This window comes from Hirundo rustica, chromosome 3, assembly GCF_015227805.2.
Source record: "Hirundo rustica isolate bHirRus1 chromosome 3, bHirRus1.pri.v3, whole genome shotgun sequence".
NCBI lineage: Eukaryota > Metazoa > Chordata > Aves > Passeriformes > Hirundinidae > Hirundo > Hirundo rustica.
In genome coordinates, this window is record NC_053452.1 from 51,129,460 (window position 1) to 51,146,615 (window position 17,156).

Consider the following 17,156-nt stretch of genomic DNA (forward strand, 5'->3'; position numbering starts at 1 on the left):
AGGAGCATTTAATCATATGGGTGTGCCCCTATAGTGGAGTTAAATGAAGCACTTTGCGACAGTGTCAAGATAACTGAATAAATTTCTCCCAAGCAGGAGCGGCCCCACTTCAGAACCATAAATGAATTCCTACAGCGGTACTGTTCCTTTCCTTCTGGTACATCACTGAGTCTTCCTTGGTCACATCCAGGGCTTCCTGTGCCACAGTCAGGTGACTTGTGCACGCTGCTGAATAGACTCCTGCCAGAAGTTTAACCTGCATCTTCACAGTTCAGAGACTGCAGGTCTCAGTCTACAGGTCCCTAATAAGCCAGAAAGACTGTAATGAAACCAGCACTAAAACTGTATCAGACAAGTATTGTGCAGAGAGGAAGAAAACCAGATAATTCTGCGAGAAGTGCAGATAACTTATGTGGAGATATCACCGAAAAACTGGTTTCACCACTGAAAGCACCAGCTGCTTACCCAGAGTGCACTCTCTGCAAGAGACACCCACTGACACAATCAGCAACCGCGTCCCAGAGCAACTCATTTACTTTATTACAGTAAGGGAGAAATGCAGAGCTAAATTTTTACAAGGGTGTCTAGCTCTTAAATCAAAACACACATTTCTTGTGGGAATTGAAAGAACACTGATTCCCACTGGCTTCAAATGATTCAGAGTGTGGGAAATCTTTAAGCCCCATGCGGCATCTAAACTCATCCCAATGTTTATGAATAAAGGCAGACACGATTTAGAAGAGAATTCAACTCTGGCATACTGCTGTTAATAGCTGATCAGCAGCTCTTCATAACTGAAATATTTTATCTGCATCACTCAAGGCATAAATTTGGTCTCAGAGGAAAAAAGTAATATAAACCAAAAAAGCAGCCTGTGCTTGTATGTCAAGTTCAGCCTGAGGTTCCTGTTCTCTTGGAACACAAACAATTACAAACTTCTTACTGAAATCTACCCATCAGTAATTACCAGAAAATCCCCCAATTGTCAAAACAGATTCTTCTGTCATCTGTCACACACACATGCTCTATGGTATGAGATGACTTTGCTGACTGCTACAGATGTTTATCTCATTCTAACAAATGCTATACTTCAAGTGTGGCTGAGTGTATGCCCCCAGAGAAGTCATACTGAAGAAGCAGTAGGAGACTACTGCGGACAGTGGATGTTTGGGGACAATCTAAAGCAGGGAGCCCACAGTGAAGAATGTGAATCCCAGCAATAACTTCCATTTTGTTAAACACAGACTTCAAAATCCCTGTCACTGTGGAGCCACTGAGGTTTTTTTAATTTCTTTGGGTTTAACTTACAAATAAACTTGCAGGCTACCTATGCGTACAAGTACAGAAATTCCAAATACAGACTGCTCCAAAGGCACTGCGGAAAGAGAGGAACAAGTTTTAAATGGTCAGCACCACAAAATACACTCAAAACTCAGCTGCTCTATACAGAGACAAAAGAAAAACTGCCATAAGACCAAAATTTTCACTTGCTTAACTTAATTTTATTTAAGATGTAACTGAGGATGAAATTTACTGAGGACAATGGTGATAAAGCATGTATACAAGGGCTTTTCTATTTTTCACTCGAACTTTTAGGCTTTAACAAAACTTGTTTCAGCTGTTGTCACTTGCTACATATACAGCTTTTTGTATTGTGCTTCTTTACTTCGGAAAGCTACTAAAAAGAGAAGCCAAATTATTATCATGACTGCAGCAAATTCAAGAGTCATTTTTTTATGACACATCCTGTTCAGAGCTACAAAAATGCAAACTGCAGAAAAATCAGCCACAACCTTTCTTCTGCATTACTCAAAAAGCATTCATCTAGTTCCGTTCAGCATTTTCTCCAGTGGGGAATATACTTAGATGATGCTCACTCATACAGATGCCTCATGAGTTTGACATCTTTACTGCATTCTAAGAGACCGTAATAATTTCATAACCTGCTTTCCTCCCACCATTTCAAATACCATGAAGTATTTCTAAACTAGCTCTATCACCCTGATGCACTTAAGTGCAAAAGAGAAAGTGCCATTTCAAAAGCCTAACTTCCAGTGACTTCTAAATAATCCAACAAAAGCCTTCATGTGGACTCTCTAGTCAAGTGGTCTCACTGATAAGGCTTCAGTAAATAAACACTGCAGGAGCATACCATTAATGTTATTTATGTTACAGACATGGCTGGTAATTCACACCCCTGGTACATGCTACATGAGCCTCTCAGCTGTGGGAGAGGCACGAGGAAGCTCGCTCTGCACAGCAGAGCTACAAACTGCTGTGACAGGCCAGTGACAGAGTCAGAAAGAGAACCCAGGTGTCACAGCCCATATACATGGCGTGGGTGTATCTGCTGTGCTCCTCCTGCTTCCGACAGAAACTGATGGAGCGTTAGTTTTCCCGTCACCTACTGACAACTAGCCTGATGAGACTAGTGCAATACAGTACCAATATTGGAATCTAGTTATAAAAATTTACAGCTGGCCCAGCAATGGAAACATTTGTGAATATGTCGTTTGAAATCCCACAATTTCTTCATAAATTCAGAAGTTCTCCACTAGCACTACGAACACACAAACTCTGTATCAGGATTACGGATATTCTTCCAGACTCATAAGAGTTTGTTGTAGATGCAGACAATATTCACATGCTTTAGAATTAAATACTCTTCTGTGTTGAAGTATGCTATGCATTTGGTTTAGGTCTCTAATGCTGCATTCTAAGAGAGCCTGGAATCAATATGCGGAATCAAAAGGAACTTTATAACCCACCCCACCTAAACATTACAATATCTGCTATGCATTCTGACACAAACATTCTGTACTCATAACACTTTGCTTCCCTGACGTGATTATAGTCATACTCTCAAGACAGCCATCAGCTCAATCTTCGCACCATTATTAACTTACTTGGCATCTCTTGCTCCAACTCATCTCTTGCATCATCACTGCTGAAATACAGAATTTTTCAACATGACTTCCACTGACAGTGGGACTAAACTTATTTTTACTTTTTAGTAGTTGTCCTGGACTTTGAAATCAGGCGAGAATAATGCATCACAATAATTTCTCCTGCTATACTAATAAGAATTATCATTTGATTCTCCAGTCATGATGCTATAGAAACAGTAGTGAGGATACAGCAGCACTTGGGAAATGGGGTGGGGGGGTGTAAAAAAGAAGTAAAATAAGATACGAATGTAAGTGCTGCATAATCGCAGAAAGCATGTGCAGTATTTCAAGTGTCTGACAAAACTCTGTCAGTGAAAGTATGAAACACTAATCAGGAGGCACTGAGAAAAAGGTGGTGAAGAATACCTAATTGTTCTAAGAGACAATGTGGAATGGAATAAAACTTGTGATTACTCTCTCCTACAAGTGATTTTCTTTTGCTCCGACAAACAGCTAATATGGTAGGATACATGCTGCTTTTTACCACAGAAAATATTTAGATCAACTTCTAGAAGCAAGAACATCAGTTGTGAATAGAATATGACCTCCTTTGGATTTAAGAGGGAGGTCTGCGTTAGTGTGTCACAATCACAAACTTCAGGAAACTTATATAAAGGCATAATCCCACTTGAAAAAAGGCATCCTAGAATTTATCATATTTAGAGGAAGAAACCACAAGAATGCCATTGAGCCATGGTACTGCTTTACTGCATTTGTGTTCCTGTAAATGTTTCTAAATGCACACAGGTGTAGAACGTCTTTGAAGTAAAGTTCGCCTTCACACAAGTGACTGCACTAGTTCCTTGAACTTTTTGTCATTTTTTATATCAAGAGTCCTCCTAAGAACGTTCCACACTATGTTTCTAAGCCCAGTAAGGCCACGTGCCAATCTCAAGCCCAAGCCTGCATTAATTCTGAAAGCAATAATGTTGAATTCCAGAAATAAAGATAAGATATAAACCTATTTTATCATCTATTATTTGATGAACTGTATTTTAGTTGATCATTGCTGTTCTGGAGAATTATCTCAATAGCCTCACACAACAGTGTTAGCAGAAAATGCTATCTATCTTAAGGGCCATTGATGGATGAAACTTGGGTATAACAAGCTTATGAAATTGAAATTCCCCATTTTAAGACAACATTAAAGTTATAAAGACAGTTTTATATGAAAAGCACATCAGTCAAGCTGTTTATTGAGAACCAACCCAAAGAAGTGACTCCACAGATTAAAAAACCCGTATCTCCTCAGTAACTGTGATTTTTCTTATCTTCCACCAGTCCCTCTGAGACTGTATTTAAAAGTCAGAATGCCCAACATTATTCATCTAGCAAATTACCATACACATCCCTGTCTAATTCTAAAAACATTTGTGAAGAAGTTACCTTGAGCACCTCCCTCCCGTGAAGAGCTGACTTCATTCAGATTACTGATTCATGAGACTTTTTTTCCTTTTACTATACTTTTACCTATTTTTTCTCAAACACTCTGTTCATTCAGTCCTTGACCCACTTACATAATAACAAAGTGACTAAGTAAAGATCTGCTCAGAAAAAAAATAATTCTAATTTCAACTGCCGGAAAAGGTAGGGGGAAAAAATGTTTACCTAAGCCAAACAAACTCTAAGTACTTTACACTCATTTATGGTTGCTTCCAAAAGAAACTCAGCAATTAGAGAAAAATCAACAGGATATGCATATCTAGTCATTACAATGTAAAGAAAATACTTTTAATTACAAATATCACTGGCTTCAGTGGCTTGTAAAGTACCATTATTATCTACTGCATTTTAGAAGGGTGTCTCGGATACATTTTGGCATAGCTTTAATTGCCCAACTTTCAAAATATTCCTAAAGTGTTTAGAAATCAAGCTGAGTTTAGGAGATACCTGTAATTCATCTGCACCAGCTTAAATTTACTGGAGACAAAAAAAAAAACACAAAAACAACCCATAACCCCCAAAAAAACCTAACCAACCAACAACCAACCCAAACCAAAAAAAAAAAAAAAAAACAAAACAAAACAAAAAAACCCACAACCCAGCTAGCTATCCTCTTTACAAAGGAAAAGAGCCCTTAAGACAGCTGATTAAATCCAGATACATCAAGTTTTGCAAGAAATCAAAACACATTTTCCTCTCTTCACCTTCCTCTTTAAGTGGAAGAAACTGTGATAAAGATTGAAGTCTCTGTTTTTGTCAGATACTTCTAGAACAGTTTCCAGGGCTCATGTGACATTTGTTTTTTAAGAAACAATTTCTAATTTTTTTGCTGAAATCAAGTGGAATTCAAACCATGCAACCAGAAACGCTAGACTAAGCTATTTGCTGCACGCATGGTTCAATTGTACATAGCTAACACCTACTCACTAAATATGCACTTCTAATTATGTCTCAGCATTTAAGGGCCATAGTTGACTGAAGCTGGCAGGAGATTATTAGCAGGCTAATCTACATTTAGAGCGGATGATGAGTATTTTCATCTAAGATATTTTAGCTAATACTCCTTCAAGTTCTCTTTGAAGCGGTGAAAGGCATGATGCAAACATACATCAGAAATCACCAAGACTTCAGACAATGTCATACAAAGCAAAAGAGAAGACATTAAAAAGGGAAGCCTTAATGATGTACAGGTATGTTATACTGTAGGTCTAGACTCGTAAAACACAGTTAATTTACATTCATTACGAGAGTTGAGAGGTTTAATGTTTTGTTTTATACAAACAGAGTTATAAGTTTGATTTTCCAAACCTTCCTGAAATCAAATCATTCCTTACTCTTGTAATTTAGCTGCCTTTACAATGAGTCTGGGAGGACTTCATACCCTGAATATGACCACTTAATTGTCATTGGGAAGCACTTTCACTTCTGAATTTTTATTTCATATTTAGTCATGCTGTGCTTTTTTCATGCACTATTTTTTAAAATAACATAGTGTGCAGATATTTATTATTATTATTATTACTAGTATCACCTTTGATCACTGAAAACACACAGCAAAAGAGGACAAGAAAGATAAGACAGTAGGAGTTCAGGTCACCTACAAATGCCCTGTCCCACCACCCTATTAAAGCAGTTAAAAAAAAAAAAAAAAAAAAACCAAACACCTGTGCAAAAGCTACACCCTCCATGGTTGTTTCGGTTTTGTTCCCTACACTGTTCCCCATTTGCAGTCTTCTACTACACAGCTTCTACTCCTTAATGTTGTTCCCAATCAGAGAGATTTTTTCAGTATTTTAAAGCTTCAGGAGAACAACTAATTTCTAACAACAGAAAGTGCAACAGTGATAAAGAAACAAGTGTGAAAATCCACAGATTCCTCTAGACCGAAGATCAGCAGCATAACACAGTTTTTGGGATTGCAGCTGGTTTATCACTGGTCAGCTCAGACAGTACAGAGTGTATGTGGAGCAGATGCAAAGTGCTACATCTAGCTCTCTTCAGTCCAGGCACTGGAGGTGATTGACTCTCCTAGTTCTTTATACATTTATGAACTTTACTACTAAAGCAGAATGACAAAGTACTTTTTCCGGTTTGCAACAGTTCCATTAAATTCCAGCTAAACAGGACTAAAGAAAAAGTAATGTTTTTACATTTACAGTTTGCTGAAAAGCACTGAAATAAGCAAATTATATTACATAAGCATGCAGTTATATAGCACTATAAGCCAAGACGCCTACTGCCAGAATTAAAAGGGGCCCACTGCAAGTCAAATCTCTCATTATAAGAAAAGTGTCCATGAACTATCTGCCTGTTGAACCACTCAGAGTCTAAAAATTCACCAGCATGAGAGGCACAAAAACATCAGGGATAATTCAACTTCCTGAGCCTCACTACACGACATCTTCCACAACAGAACCAAAAGAGATTCTCAGGTACACCTGCCCTGGAACAAAGAGATGTCAGGGTGCTTGAAATCTCTCTGAGCTGAATGCAGAGAATATAAGGTCTATCACGAAACACTACGGGCCTCCACCTGCGAGGACAGCTCCTCTGACTTCTGAGAATTGTTACTTTTAAAGAAATGGTTTCTGCATGGGGCAAAAGCTGTGAGTGCACGCTTAAGAGCTGCCCACCTCACTGAACTGAAAGCAGCAGTCCATGAAGCAAAGCTTGCAAAGTTTCGAAGAGGTGACAGGCATATGCATGCCCGTGCTGAAGAGTCCTTTGTGGGAACTGGTTACAATACTGCCAGGAGGTTTTTGTTTAGGTTTTCTTTCCCTTTTTCTTCACTCCTGCCCAGGAGAGGAGGCAACTACATTACCTGACAAAACTTGTTAAATATTTCTTTTTAGCATGTATTTCATATACAGCAAAGCCACATCAGACAATAAGCTTAAAACTGCAGGTCAGGTCAATTTCTTGCTTCAGATTTTTTTTTTTTTTTAAATTATTTTTAAGCAAAAAGCTTATACTATAACCTTAGTTATATTAAGTCTTTGAAAATATAGGAAGCAAGTGTATTTTTTTATTCTACATTCACAACGTGTATTTCTCAGGATAAACAGACGCGGGAAAGTTTTATTAATTATTTTTGCAAACAGGGCCAAGTACATCATAACAGAACCTCAGACCACCACACCTTCAAAGGAAGGTGCTGTACTTTCATCCCCGCGCAGCTGGCAAACTGGGGCGAGAGGATGCAGCCCTTTGTTCAAGCACATCCATGGCACGTATTTTATGCAACCAACATCAAAAGCACAAACTTTCACCCACAAACACATGGAGCGTCCCAGATACCGTGGCAGCACTAAGAAATCGTCCCTACGCGCCTGGTGTCAAATCTGCTTTTCAAAGCTCCCGTGGCCTCGCAGCTCCTGTCCGTTTCAGCCGGCAGTCATCCTACTAGTACAAATTTGCATCCCTGCGCTCTCTTAGGACACCGAGAAAAAACAGCCAGGGAAGGTTTAACCCGCTGGTAGCAGTCACAAGCGCTGATTCACAGCACGCTTGGTGACATAAGAGTCTCTTCTTCGCTGGCGCGGGGGACCAAAGCGGGCTCTGGCGCGCTTTTGCCTCCCCACGTACCCGCCGTGGCCACCCGGGGGTGTCACTGCAGCCGGGGGCCGCGGGGGCACCGGGGGCTCGGCCCCCGCACGGAGTCGGCGGCCGGAGCTGCTCCCGCCGCCCCGCGGTGAACCCGGGGCGGTGACGGCGAGCCCCGGCCGAGCCGGTCGCTCGGCGGCGACGATCAGCCCCTGCCCTTCTCACCTGCGTTGTAGAAGCGGTCCAGCACCGCCGTCTCGCCGAAGTCCAACTTGCCGAAGTGCAGGGTCTCCAGCGCGGCCCCCACCGCCTCGCACGCCTCCCGCAGGCTCTGCAGGGCGCCGCTCTCCGCCGCCAGCAGCGGCCCCTGGCTCGCCTCGTTGATCACGTAGGTGACGGCGGTCCGCCGGCCGCCACTCTTGGCCCGCGCCGCGGTGCTCGGGCAGGCGGCGGCGGCGGCGTCCTCAGCCCAGAGAGCGGCGGGCGGCGGCGCAGCCAAGTCGGGCGGGAGGCTGCGGGCTCCGGCGTCGGCCCCCGGCGCTCTCCTGCCGAGCACCTCCTCGCAGGTGGTCCCGCCGCCGGGCGGGCCGGGCACCGGCAGGCTGACGATCCCCTCGCTGCTGTCGCTCATCCCGGCGACGAAGGAGCGGCCCCGGGCTCTGTAGCGCTGGCCGGGGTTAGGCGGATGCCATACTGCGCCGCCCGCCCCGGAGCGGTCCCGCTGAGCTGCCGGAGGTGGAGAGGCGGCCGGGCTGAAGCGAGGGATTCCCACTCGGGCGCTAGCAAAGGCTAGGAGACGGGGAGACGAGCACAGCCTCCCTCCGTGCCTGCCACCGGCACCATGACGCGCCGCTCCCTTCTCCCCCGCACCTGCGGGAACTACCCGGCGCGTCGACCCACGGCAGCCCGGCCTCCTTCTCCTGCCACCCCCGACACCCCTCTCTTCCTCCGGCCGCTTCGCTCCTTGGGCGAAATTCCTCGGCGGCGGCGAGGAACCACTTGTGGGATCGCTCTCCGGAGCGCCAGCTCCAGCCAAGCGACAGCTGCGGAGCCACTGGCAGCGCGGGCTGGGGCGGCCCCAGCACCGGGCACCTCCTCCGGCCCCGCCTCCGGGCACAAATAACCTTTTCCGCCCCCTGCTCAGCGTTCCGGCCGCGTCCCGAGTGGGAGCTCTCGGGAAGGGGGAGTCACGTCGTGTCCTCACGGGCTTGTCAGCCTGGAAGGGCGCCGCTCCCCTTGGGAAGTCCCGGCCCGGCCGTCCCCGCTCCTCGGGGAGCCCCGGGAGGGGACGGCAGTACCGGCTGTTGGAGAGGACCCAGGGCGGCCTTTCCCTGCAGTCTCTTGCGGGGCTTTGTTTTGTAATATCATCCCCCCTAACACGAGCCCACGGTTGCGCTTCAGTCTGTCACGGGGGCCCTGCCTCGCCCCGGAGCCTTCAGAGGCGCTTGGGGTCCACGTGAAGGAGCCTGTGTTTGCAAGAAGCCAGGTCCTTCCTGTACGCTGAACCTGGTCCTGCTAAAGAGATTTTTATCATTTACTGCTTTTCTTGTTTGTTTTTAATGGCACGCATGCTCTAGCTTGTTAGGAGTAAATGCTTTGAGTGTTTGCAGTGAGTTGAGAGCGGTGACAGGACTGAGTAATCATTAGCCTTTGCCGTCTACTATTATTCGCTGCCTGAACCTGCCTCGCTCTGTGTTCCCGAACGGTTTCAAGTTCACCGAAGGGTTGGTTTATGGCTGCTTTGGGCAGGATCAGCCTCACGCTTTGCAAGTGCTGCACTCGGAAACTGGAAAACTACCCCTGTATGTTGATTATATATGTCCGTTTCTTGCATTCCCCTGCAATTTACTTGTCAAGAATCTTGAAAGATTGATAATTACCAAAAACGTTATTTTACAGAGAAGGAAACTAGTAGGAATAAATAGTATATAGCCAAAAGCTGTGCTGACTTTGTATAGGACCCAGCAGAGGAAAAGATCCTTTGGCATTTGAAATAATCCGTGGTATGAAGAAAAGATACCCCAAAACTTCAGATTATTTGCAGTCCAAGAGTGAATATCTGGGGAATTCAAAATGGAAAAGGAAATAAAGTTGAGACTTCTGCAGTCTGTTTTTTGGATATAAATACTGTGAAAGTGGATGATTTATCAAATGTCTTTTCTTTAAGGACTTCTATTCAACAGGTACAAGAGAGAAGGAAAAATAGCATTTATTAGCATTGCTTATATGCTATATCAAGAGGTCCCATCCTGTTAAAATTGATGTTAAGACTAATCCGCTTGTTGGCACAAAGCCTCTTCCTGTATCATTGTTCTCCATTACTTCTGTAGACAGAGGATCAATCCTGGAATAATTAGAAAAATTAGTCACTGCAGTAGCTTCAGTAGTTCTGTTTGCTTTTGCTTTGAGCAGTCCCCTTTTCCAAAAAGATATGCCTGGCATTTGCTTCTGCTGATAAGAAATCAGTAAATGGGGTGGGAAGATGACAAGCAAACTAAAGACTAATTTACAGGGAAAAGTTAATATTTGCTCATCTGCCAGATACAGTAGATTATTGTTTCTTGCTACAGGCTGAATGGCAAAGTGTTTTCCTAAATTACAGTGTTTTCCACAAAATACAGAATTGGTGTTAATCCATTCAACATTGTGCTTACATCACCTTACAGGAAGCAAGAACAATATGTCTCTGTTGTTCTCGAGAACAGCCCGTGTTTGTCAAGTGCAGAAGGAAGTCATGGACTGAAAGGAGACGGAAGAAGCATGCTATTCCACTTAGCATTACTGATTTGAGAGGCTTGCTTCGTTATTAGCACCATGTCTATTCCAAATACAAGGTAGTTTTTCTACTGAGTTGGCTGTGAGTGAGGCTGAGTGCTAAACTGGGAAAAAAATCAAAATACTGTTGAATAACAAACAAATTGCTGATGCTTTTATAAAGTGAAAATATGTCTTTTAATCTGTTAGCTCTCTGAAATGAACAATCAGGCATTTAGGACCTCTTGTGGTTTTATGTTTGATTAGGAGGTAATTCCAGGGGCTTTCTAAAAACTGAAGTAACACCCCATTTATTATGAGAAGTACTCTTACCTTGTTCACTTGTTTTTCAAGGGCTGTGAAATTAACATCTTTAACACCAGATGGTTTGTATATAATCACGATTCAGTACCATCCTGTTACAGCTCTGTTTTTTCAGAGACAAAACTGAAAAGAATTTGGAACAAGCAGTTGCCTGTAGATTTGTTGAAATAACAACCTTCTCTTTATTATATTTTTCTACAGCTATAAATAATTTACCTCTGGTATTAACCATAGTTCTAATTTTAGCATCCAAGAAATTGCCAATTTTATTAGTTGTAAATATAAGTGCAATTTTTGATGAGTTACAAACAGCACATGACAAATACCACAGGCTTGATTTAGCTGATCTAACTAGCGTAAACAAGATCCAAGACCAAAAAAAAAACCAATTTAAATATATCCTAATTTATGGATATTAAATCTAAACATAACTCTGTCCATTTTATATTTTTCATGTATTGTGGCAATTCATGTCCAGTAGAGGGAGAAAAATTATTTTAGACAAATCTGCATTTTGAATTTGTTTACGATAATGTGGATGGAATTCATAGAATAAACTGAAATCTACCACCACCTGAAATCTATCAGCCTATACTGGGTATAAAATGGATGTGAAATTTTATTGATCCTTTAAGGCCCTCTTGAGTGAGGGATTGGAGATTCACTGTAAATTCTTCACTGATAAAGAGAAAAAAGCTTTCAGGAGTCCAGCATGTTTCAATTATGTGTCTAAAAAACTCCGAAAGAATTTAAAGAAACTTTGAGATATAAAAATTTGAATGAGATATTAAAATTATGTAAGTTAATGTGATTTTTATAAGCTTTAGGCCAGAACTCTCACAAGCACTAGAAACAGTTAAAAATTTTAAAAAACCTTGTTTCTAAAAACTATCTAAAAAGTAAGACTAAATATATCACTGTAGATAGACAGTGAGAAGTAACTTTTAAGTTCAATAGGGTGAAGGTAGTATTTTGAGGCAGCTGCTGCCAGTCTTTAAGGAAAGATATACTTGTGGTCACACTGAACACTTAAAACAATATTTAAGTAGAAGGGGGGATGGGGGGGGGCGGTAAATAGAGACTGGTGGCCATTGTGTAGGGGTGCAGCTGATCATGGAACAGTAATAACATGGGGAATTTGCTTACCAAATTAGAGCATGGTACACACGGGTGGCAGCCAGCAAAACCTGACTGAACAATGTGGATACATCATCAGGGATGAATATTTCACCAGTCAGGATTGTCCTTGTAGCCCTTTTCTTGTGAGCATGGTGAAGATTGTATGCTGGTCTCACTTCGTACTCTTTTTCCTCATAATTCTCACATTTATTTCTAATTCTCCATGTCTAAATCTTCATTTGCTCCAGTGTCTTTCCCACCTCTTGCTTCTTTTATTACTTTAAACTTCCAGAAAAGCTTCCATGCTAACTGCCTCTTCCTTCCAAATGCCGTATCAGTTTAGCCATCTGAGGGGAGCCATCTCCCTTTGCATTCATTACTGCAACCCCCTTGGTTACTTTTATTTATTTTCAATGTTGTTAGTTTTTCAATCTTAAATGAACCTTGGGACTCTAAATGTTTTTTTCTAAAGCTGAAACACATTCGGTTTCATGATGGTATGGGGATTTCAGCTGGAAACATTTCTATGCTTCTATTAGTCAATAAGCATTCACTTGCAGAAGAAAATCTTGATGGCATAGAGCCTAGGGAATGGTTCAATAGTGAAAAGACAGACAAAAATTAACTACAGTCCTTGAATATTTTCAGTGTTTTAAGCTACCTGCCTTTGCACATGAGGAAATAACTCACATTCTACTTTCTCTGGTAGAAAAGATCTTTTTATAAGTTGTTCAAACACTTGGACTGGAGCCTTTCTGATGACTGTTCCTGCTGACCAGAAAGGGTTTTGGAAGGATTTGTGCACACAGCAGCGACGATTAGCAGCTCAACTCGCACCTAAGCTAGCTGTCAGCTAGCAAGCTGAGGAAATGAGGGACATGTGTTTGTAACAGAGCAGAGCTCTTGGGACCGAAAGGGTGGAAACACTGCAGTAAGCATCTCAACCACCTATTCTAATGCTAACGAGGGGTACAGCTTCAAGCTGTGTAGAGAAGTGACAGCTGCATAAAGATAGCCTAAAACTGCATCCTAAGCAACTTTCCTTTTTTTAATTGAAATTATGTTGTGTTAGGAAAACGGCAATTTCAGTGTAGTTGGGGATTTTTTTTTTTTCCTTCAACTGAGAGCTCCCAGTTTTTTGCGTGGAACATGGCTGCCATCTACTGATGCACGCAGGATCCGTCTGTTTGGAAGACTGGATTCTTCCTCTGCACTGGTGAGGCCACACCTCGGGTCCTGTGTCCAGTTCTGGGCCGCTCAGTTCAGGACAGACATTGAGGTGCTGGAGCGAGGCCGGAGAAAGACAACCAAGGTGGTGAAAGCTCCGAAACACAAGTCTGATGAGGAGCGACTGAAGGAGATGGGGGTGTTCATCCTGGAGATGAGGAGGCTCAGGGGTGACCTTAGCGATCTCTACAATGCCTTGAAAGGAAGGTGTAGGCAGGTTGGGGTCAGCCTCTCCTCCCTGGCAACTTTTGCCAGGATGAGAGGAAATGTCCAAGCTAAATGTCCTCTGGCTCAGCTTGAGAGCATTAGGAGGAATATCTTCACAGAAAGAGTGATCAGACATTGGAATGGGCTGCCTGTGGAGGTGGTGGCATCACTGTCCTTGGAGGTATGTAAGGAAAGCCTGGATGTGGCACTGAGTGCCATGGTCTAATTGACATGGTGGTGTTCAGTCAAATGTTGCATTCTGTGATCTCAGAGGTCTTTCCAACTTAATTAATTCTGTGATTCTGTGATTTGGTGTTAGCTGAAATGGGCTGGCTGGTAGATCATCTGATTTCAGTAGCTGCATATAAAATACTGCTATGATTGGCGGTCCTTCGTGTTTCTTGAATTTCCTCTCCTGCCCAGAGGCTGAGAAGAAAATAAGAGTCGTGTTTAGCAACTTCATTCGTTGGGACCTTCCCTTTTTGCCTGTAAAATAGCTTTTGTTTCTTTTGTTGTAATTCTACCTTGAAACCATCCTAATCAAATACTTTCACTGTCCATATTATTTTGCTTTCTACTTCTGTGAATCTTCAAAGCCTGAATTCACAAGTTTGTCTGTGACAAAAATGTTTGAGAGCTAGTTCTTCTTTAAGGACTTCCTTGTAACCATTTATCCACTTCTTGATCTTTGTGTCTATTAAAATTCTTTTAATCGTGTTTTTAAAACAAAGCTGGGCCACTGATAAGAACTGGTTCCTGTTTGCATAACCTCTTTGCAGAATTTCACTCATTGCAAAAGATCAACCAGCTTGGAAAAAATGCACTTGATGAAACCTTTCCAATTCAGTGATAAATTTGTTACCATAGAGTAACTAGGCTTTACACCATGAAGCATCTGACTCCCTGATACCTTGCGAATGGCAGTGTCCAAATTTACTTACTGTACCCCTGTGGCGGCCTTGTGTCTTTTCAATAATTTCTATTGACATCCCAGTCACAAAGGGCAATTACTTTAAAAACACTTGCTCAGAAAACTGTCTTGTAACTTGCATTTTGAAAAGATAAATTGATGTAAAGATTCCACAGAAGCTAGAATTGGTTGAATTCGGCCTGGAGCAGCCAATTCTGCAAGGTATTCCTTTGCCCCAGGGTAAAATAATCTGATCTCACATGATGTCAATAAATGAAGCCTATAAATTGCCAGTTATGAGGCTTTGAGAACTGCCGTGGTAATCCAAAGGATACATTAAATTGAGCTTCACTTGAACTGCATTTGAACTGATTTTATTCTAAAATCCTGAAGGCTATTTGATAAGCACATTTGTTTTCATTTTTATTACAAGACTGAAGAACAAGCATAACTGCCTAATTCTGTATCTGAGCGCCAGTTTAAGGAAATGGATATTTTTGTGGCTTTACAATGAACTTTGTAGTCCCTGTTTAGTTTTGAATATAAGGCCAGGTAGCAGGAGTACGTAACCGTGGTCCAAGTTTCATGAGGTAACTGTGATTAAATAATCTAATTTGCCTTTGCTGTAACTTCCAGAAGTTTAAATTGATACTTTAAACATATAGATGGGTCATAGCAACTAATTAGTCACAAGTGGAATAATCTCTGTGTCTGTATTTTAAGGGACATAGAGATGGATATATATAGGATATAATATGGCAAAAGTTGCAGCTGCTGCTCTGCTATTGATTTTCTAAGCCTGAACACCCCCTGCCCATCTCTTCCTTTCAAAGGCAAAATTTCCACTGACAAACAGGAGTTGTCACGGGTTTAAGGAGTTTATTCATAAAAGGGCTTCCATAAAGCACAATTGCATACTGAGAAGAATGATAAAGCATGCAGATCTATTCAAGAAATTAGAATGAAAACTCAGAAGTTCTTTTTAAAAGGAAAACTGAAAGCTAACGCACACGCTTATGATTGAAACATCTCACGCATTCAAGCTGATGCACACAGAGCGAGCTGATCTATGTCCTACGTGGCGTATAAAAGAGCGGGTTGTTTCTGAAATTTGGAAGCGATTCTCTCTTCGCAGGAAGGCGATTCGGAAGGCGATTCGGAGGCTCGGTGTTCCCCGACTCGCCGCACCGGCAGCGCCCTGGGCCGCCCCTGCCATGGCCAAAGATGGCGGCGGCGGCGCCGCGGCTCCGGCACCGCCCGGCGGGCGGGCGCTTCCGCCGGGGCCGGGGGCGCGGCGGCTCCTCCGCGGCTCCTCCGCGGCTCCTCCGCGGCTCGGCGGAGGCCCGGGCGGGGGCCATGGGCACGGCGGCGGGCGCGGGCGCCCTGCGGCTGCCCGGGCTGCACGGGTACGCGGTGGAGTTCTCGCCATACTGCCCGGGGCGCGTGGCCTGCGCCGCCGCGCAGTACTACGGCATGGCAGGTGCGGGGGGCGGCGCGGCGGGGGTGACCGGGAACGTGGCTCCTCGCGGGAGGAGGCTGGAAACGCGGGTGTGCGGAAGGACGGACGGCGTCTGTCAAATGCCAAAGCATCTGGGGACGACTTCCCTTTGCGCTGCGCTTGTTTTTGCTGTGAGATAGCGCCTGTGCCCCGCGGCCGGGCCGGGGGTGTCGCGGGAGCTGCCCCTTGACCTCCGCAGCCCGCCGGGATGCGCCGCTTCCCGAGGGAGGAGCAGCCCGCTGCTGCCCCGGGGCTCCTCGCAGCGCCCGCGCCGAGGAGCGCTCATTTGACAGGGTCGAGAATAAACGCGGTAGTAAAGACGCGCACAGTGTGAATAAAATGCCTGAAAATAACTTTCTCCGGTGACAGGACCCGAGGGAACGGCCTCAAGTTGTGGAATGGCCAGGGAAGGTTTGGGTTGGATATTAGGAAAAGATTCTTCACCCAGAGGGTGGCTGGGCGCTAGAACAGGCTCCCAGGGAAGTGTTCGCAGCACCGAGGCTGACAGAAGCTCAGGAGGTGTTTGGACGATGCTCTCGGGTGGGACTCTTAGGGATGGTGCTGTGCAGGGCCGGGAGTTGGACTCGCTCCTGATGGGTGCTTTCCAGCTCAGCTTATTCTGTGATTCTGTGGCTTTAGTCTCTGAGTGTCCAGGCAGGACCTGGTGACCCTGTGGTCTCTTGAAAGGGCCAAGCTGAGCGTTCCTCAATACTGGCGCCTTTTTAATTTCCAATGGGAGTATTGCTCCCCCAAAAATTAATTTAAAAAAAATTCCAAGTGTAGAATTACTTTAACAATATCGCCATCAGATGAGGAAGCAGAACCGATGTGTGTTTTATCGAAACTGAATTATTTGTTTAGTTTCTGGTGTGCTGTGTTTCTATTACTTTATTCAGGAAGGGATGAAAAAAGTGTTTGGTCTGCTGTGTTCCCAAAAAGACGGAAGGGAACTCTGTGTTGGTATGTCTGTCATGTGAGGCCCATGGGGAAAATGCACTTTTATGCTTTCTTTAAAAGCAATTTCTTTCAACCTCACTTACAGATATACTGGAGTTTTTTGTTTTTTTTTTTTAAAAAGGGCAAACACACCCCCCTCCCCCAAACAAACAAACCAAAACCAACAGCAACAACAACACAAAAAAACCAAAACCACCCACCAAAAAATGCAAAATCAAGCCAGGAC

The 17,156-nt window shown here is 43.6% G+C and overlaps 2 protein-coding genes across 2 annotated transcripts in view; one reads left to right on the forward strand and one right to left on the reverse strand.

Annotated features, from left to right (window-relative positions):
• Positions 1–9,002, reverse strand: part of MAP3K5 (mitogen-activated protein kinase kinase kinase 5) — a 100,030-nt gene extending 91,028 nt beyond the window's left edge. The window contains exon 1 of the mRNA XM_040059152.2: positions 8,160–9,002. Within this exon, the coding sequence (XP_039915086.1) occupies positions 8,160–8,565 (406 nt within the window). The 5' untranslated portion in view covers positions 8,566–9,002. The remainder of the gene's footprint in view (positions 1–8,159) is intronic.
• Positions 9,003–15,822: 6,820 nt separating this feature from the next.
• PEX7 (peroxisomal biogenesis factor 7) overlaps positions 15,823–17,156 on the forward strand; it is a 43,534-nt gene continuing 42,200 nt past the window's right edge. The window contains exon 1 of the mRNA XM_040060165.1: positions 15,823–15,955. Coding sequence (XP_039916099.1) covers positions 15,832–15,955 — 124 coding nt within the window. The 5' untranslated portion in view covers positions 15,823–15,831. The remainder of the gene's footprint in view (positions 15,956–17,156) is intronic.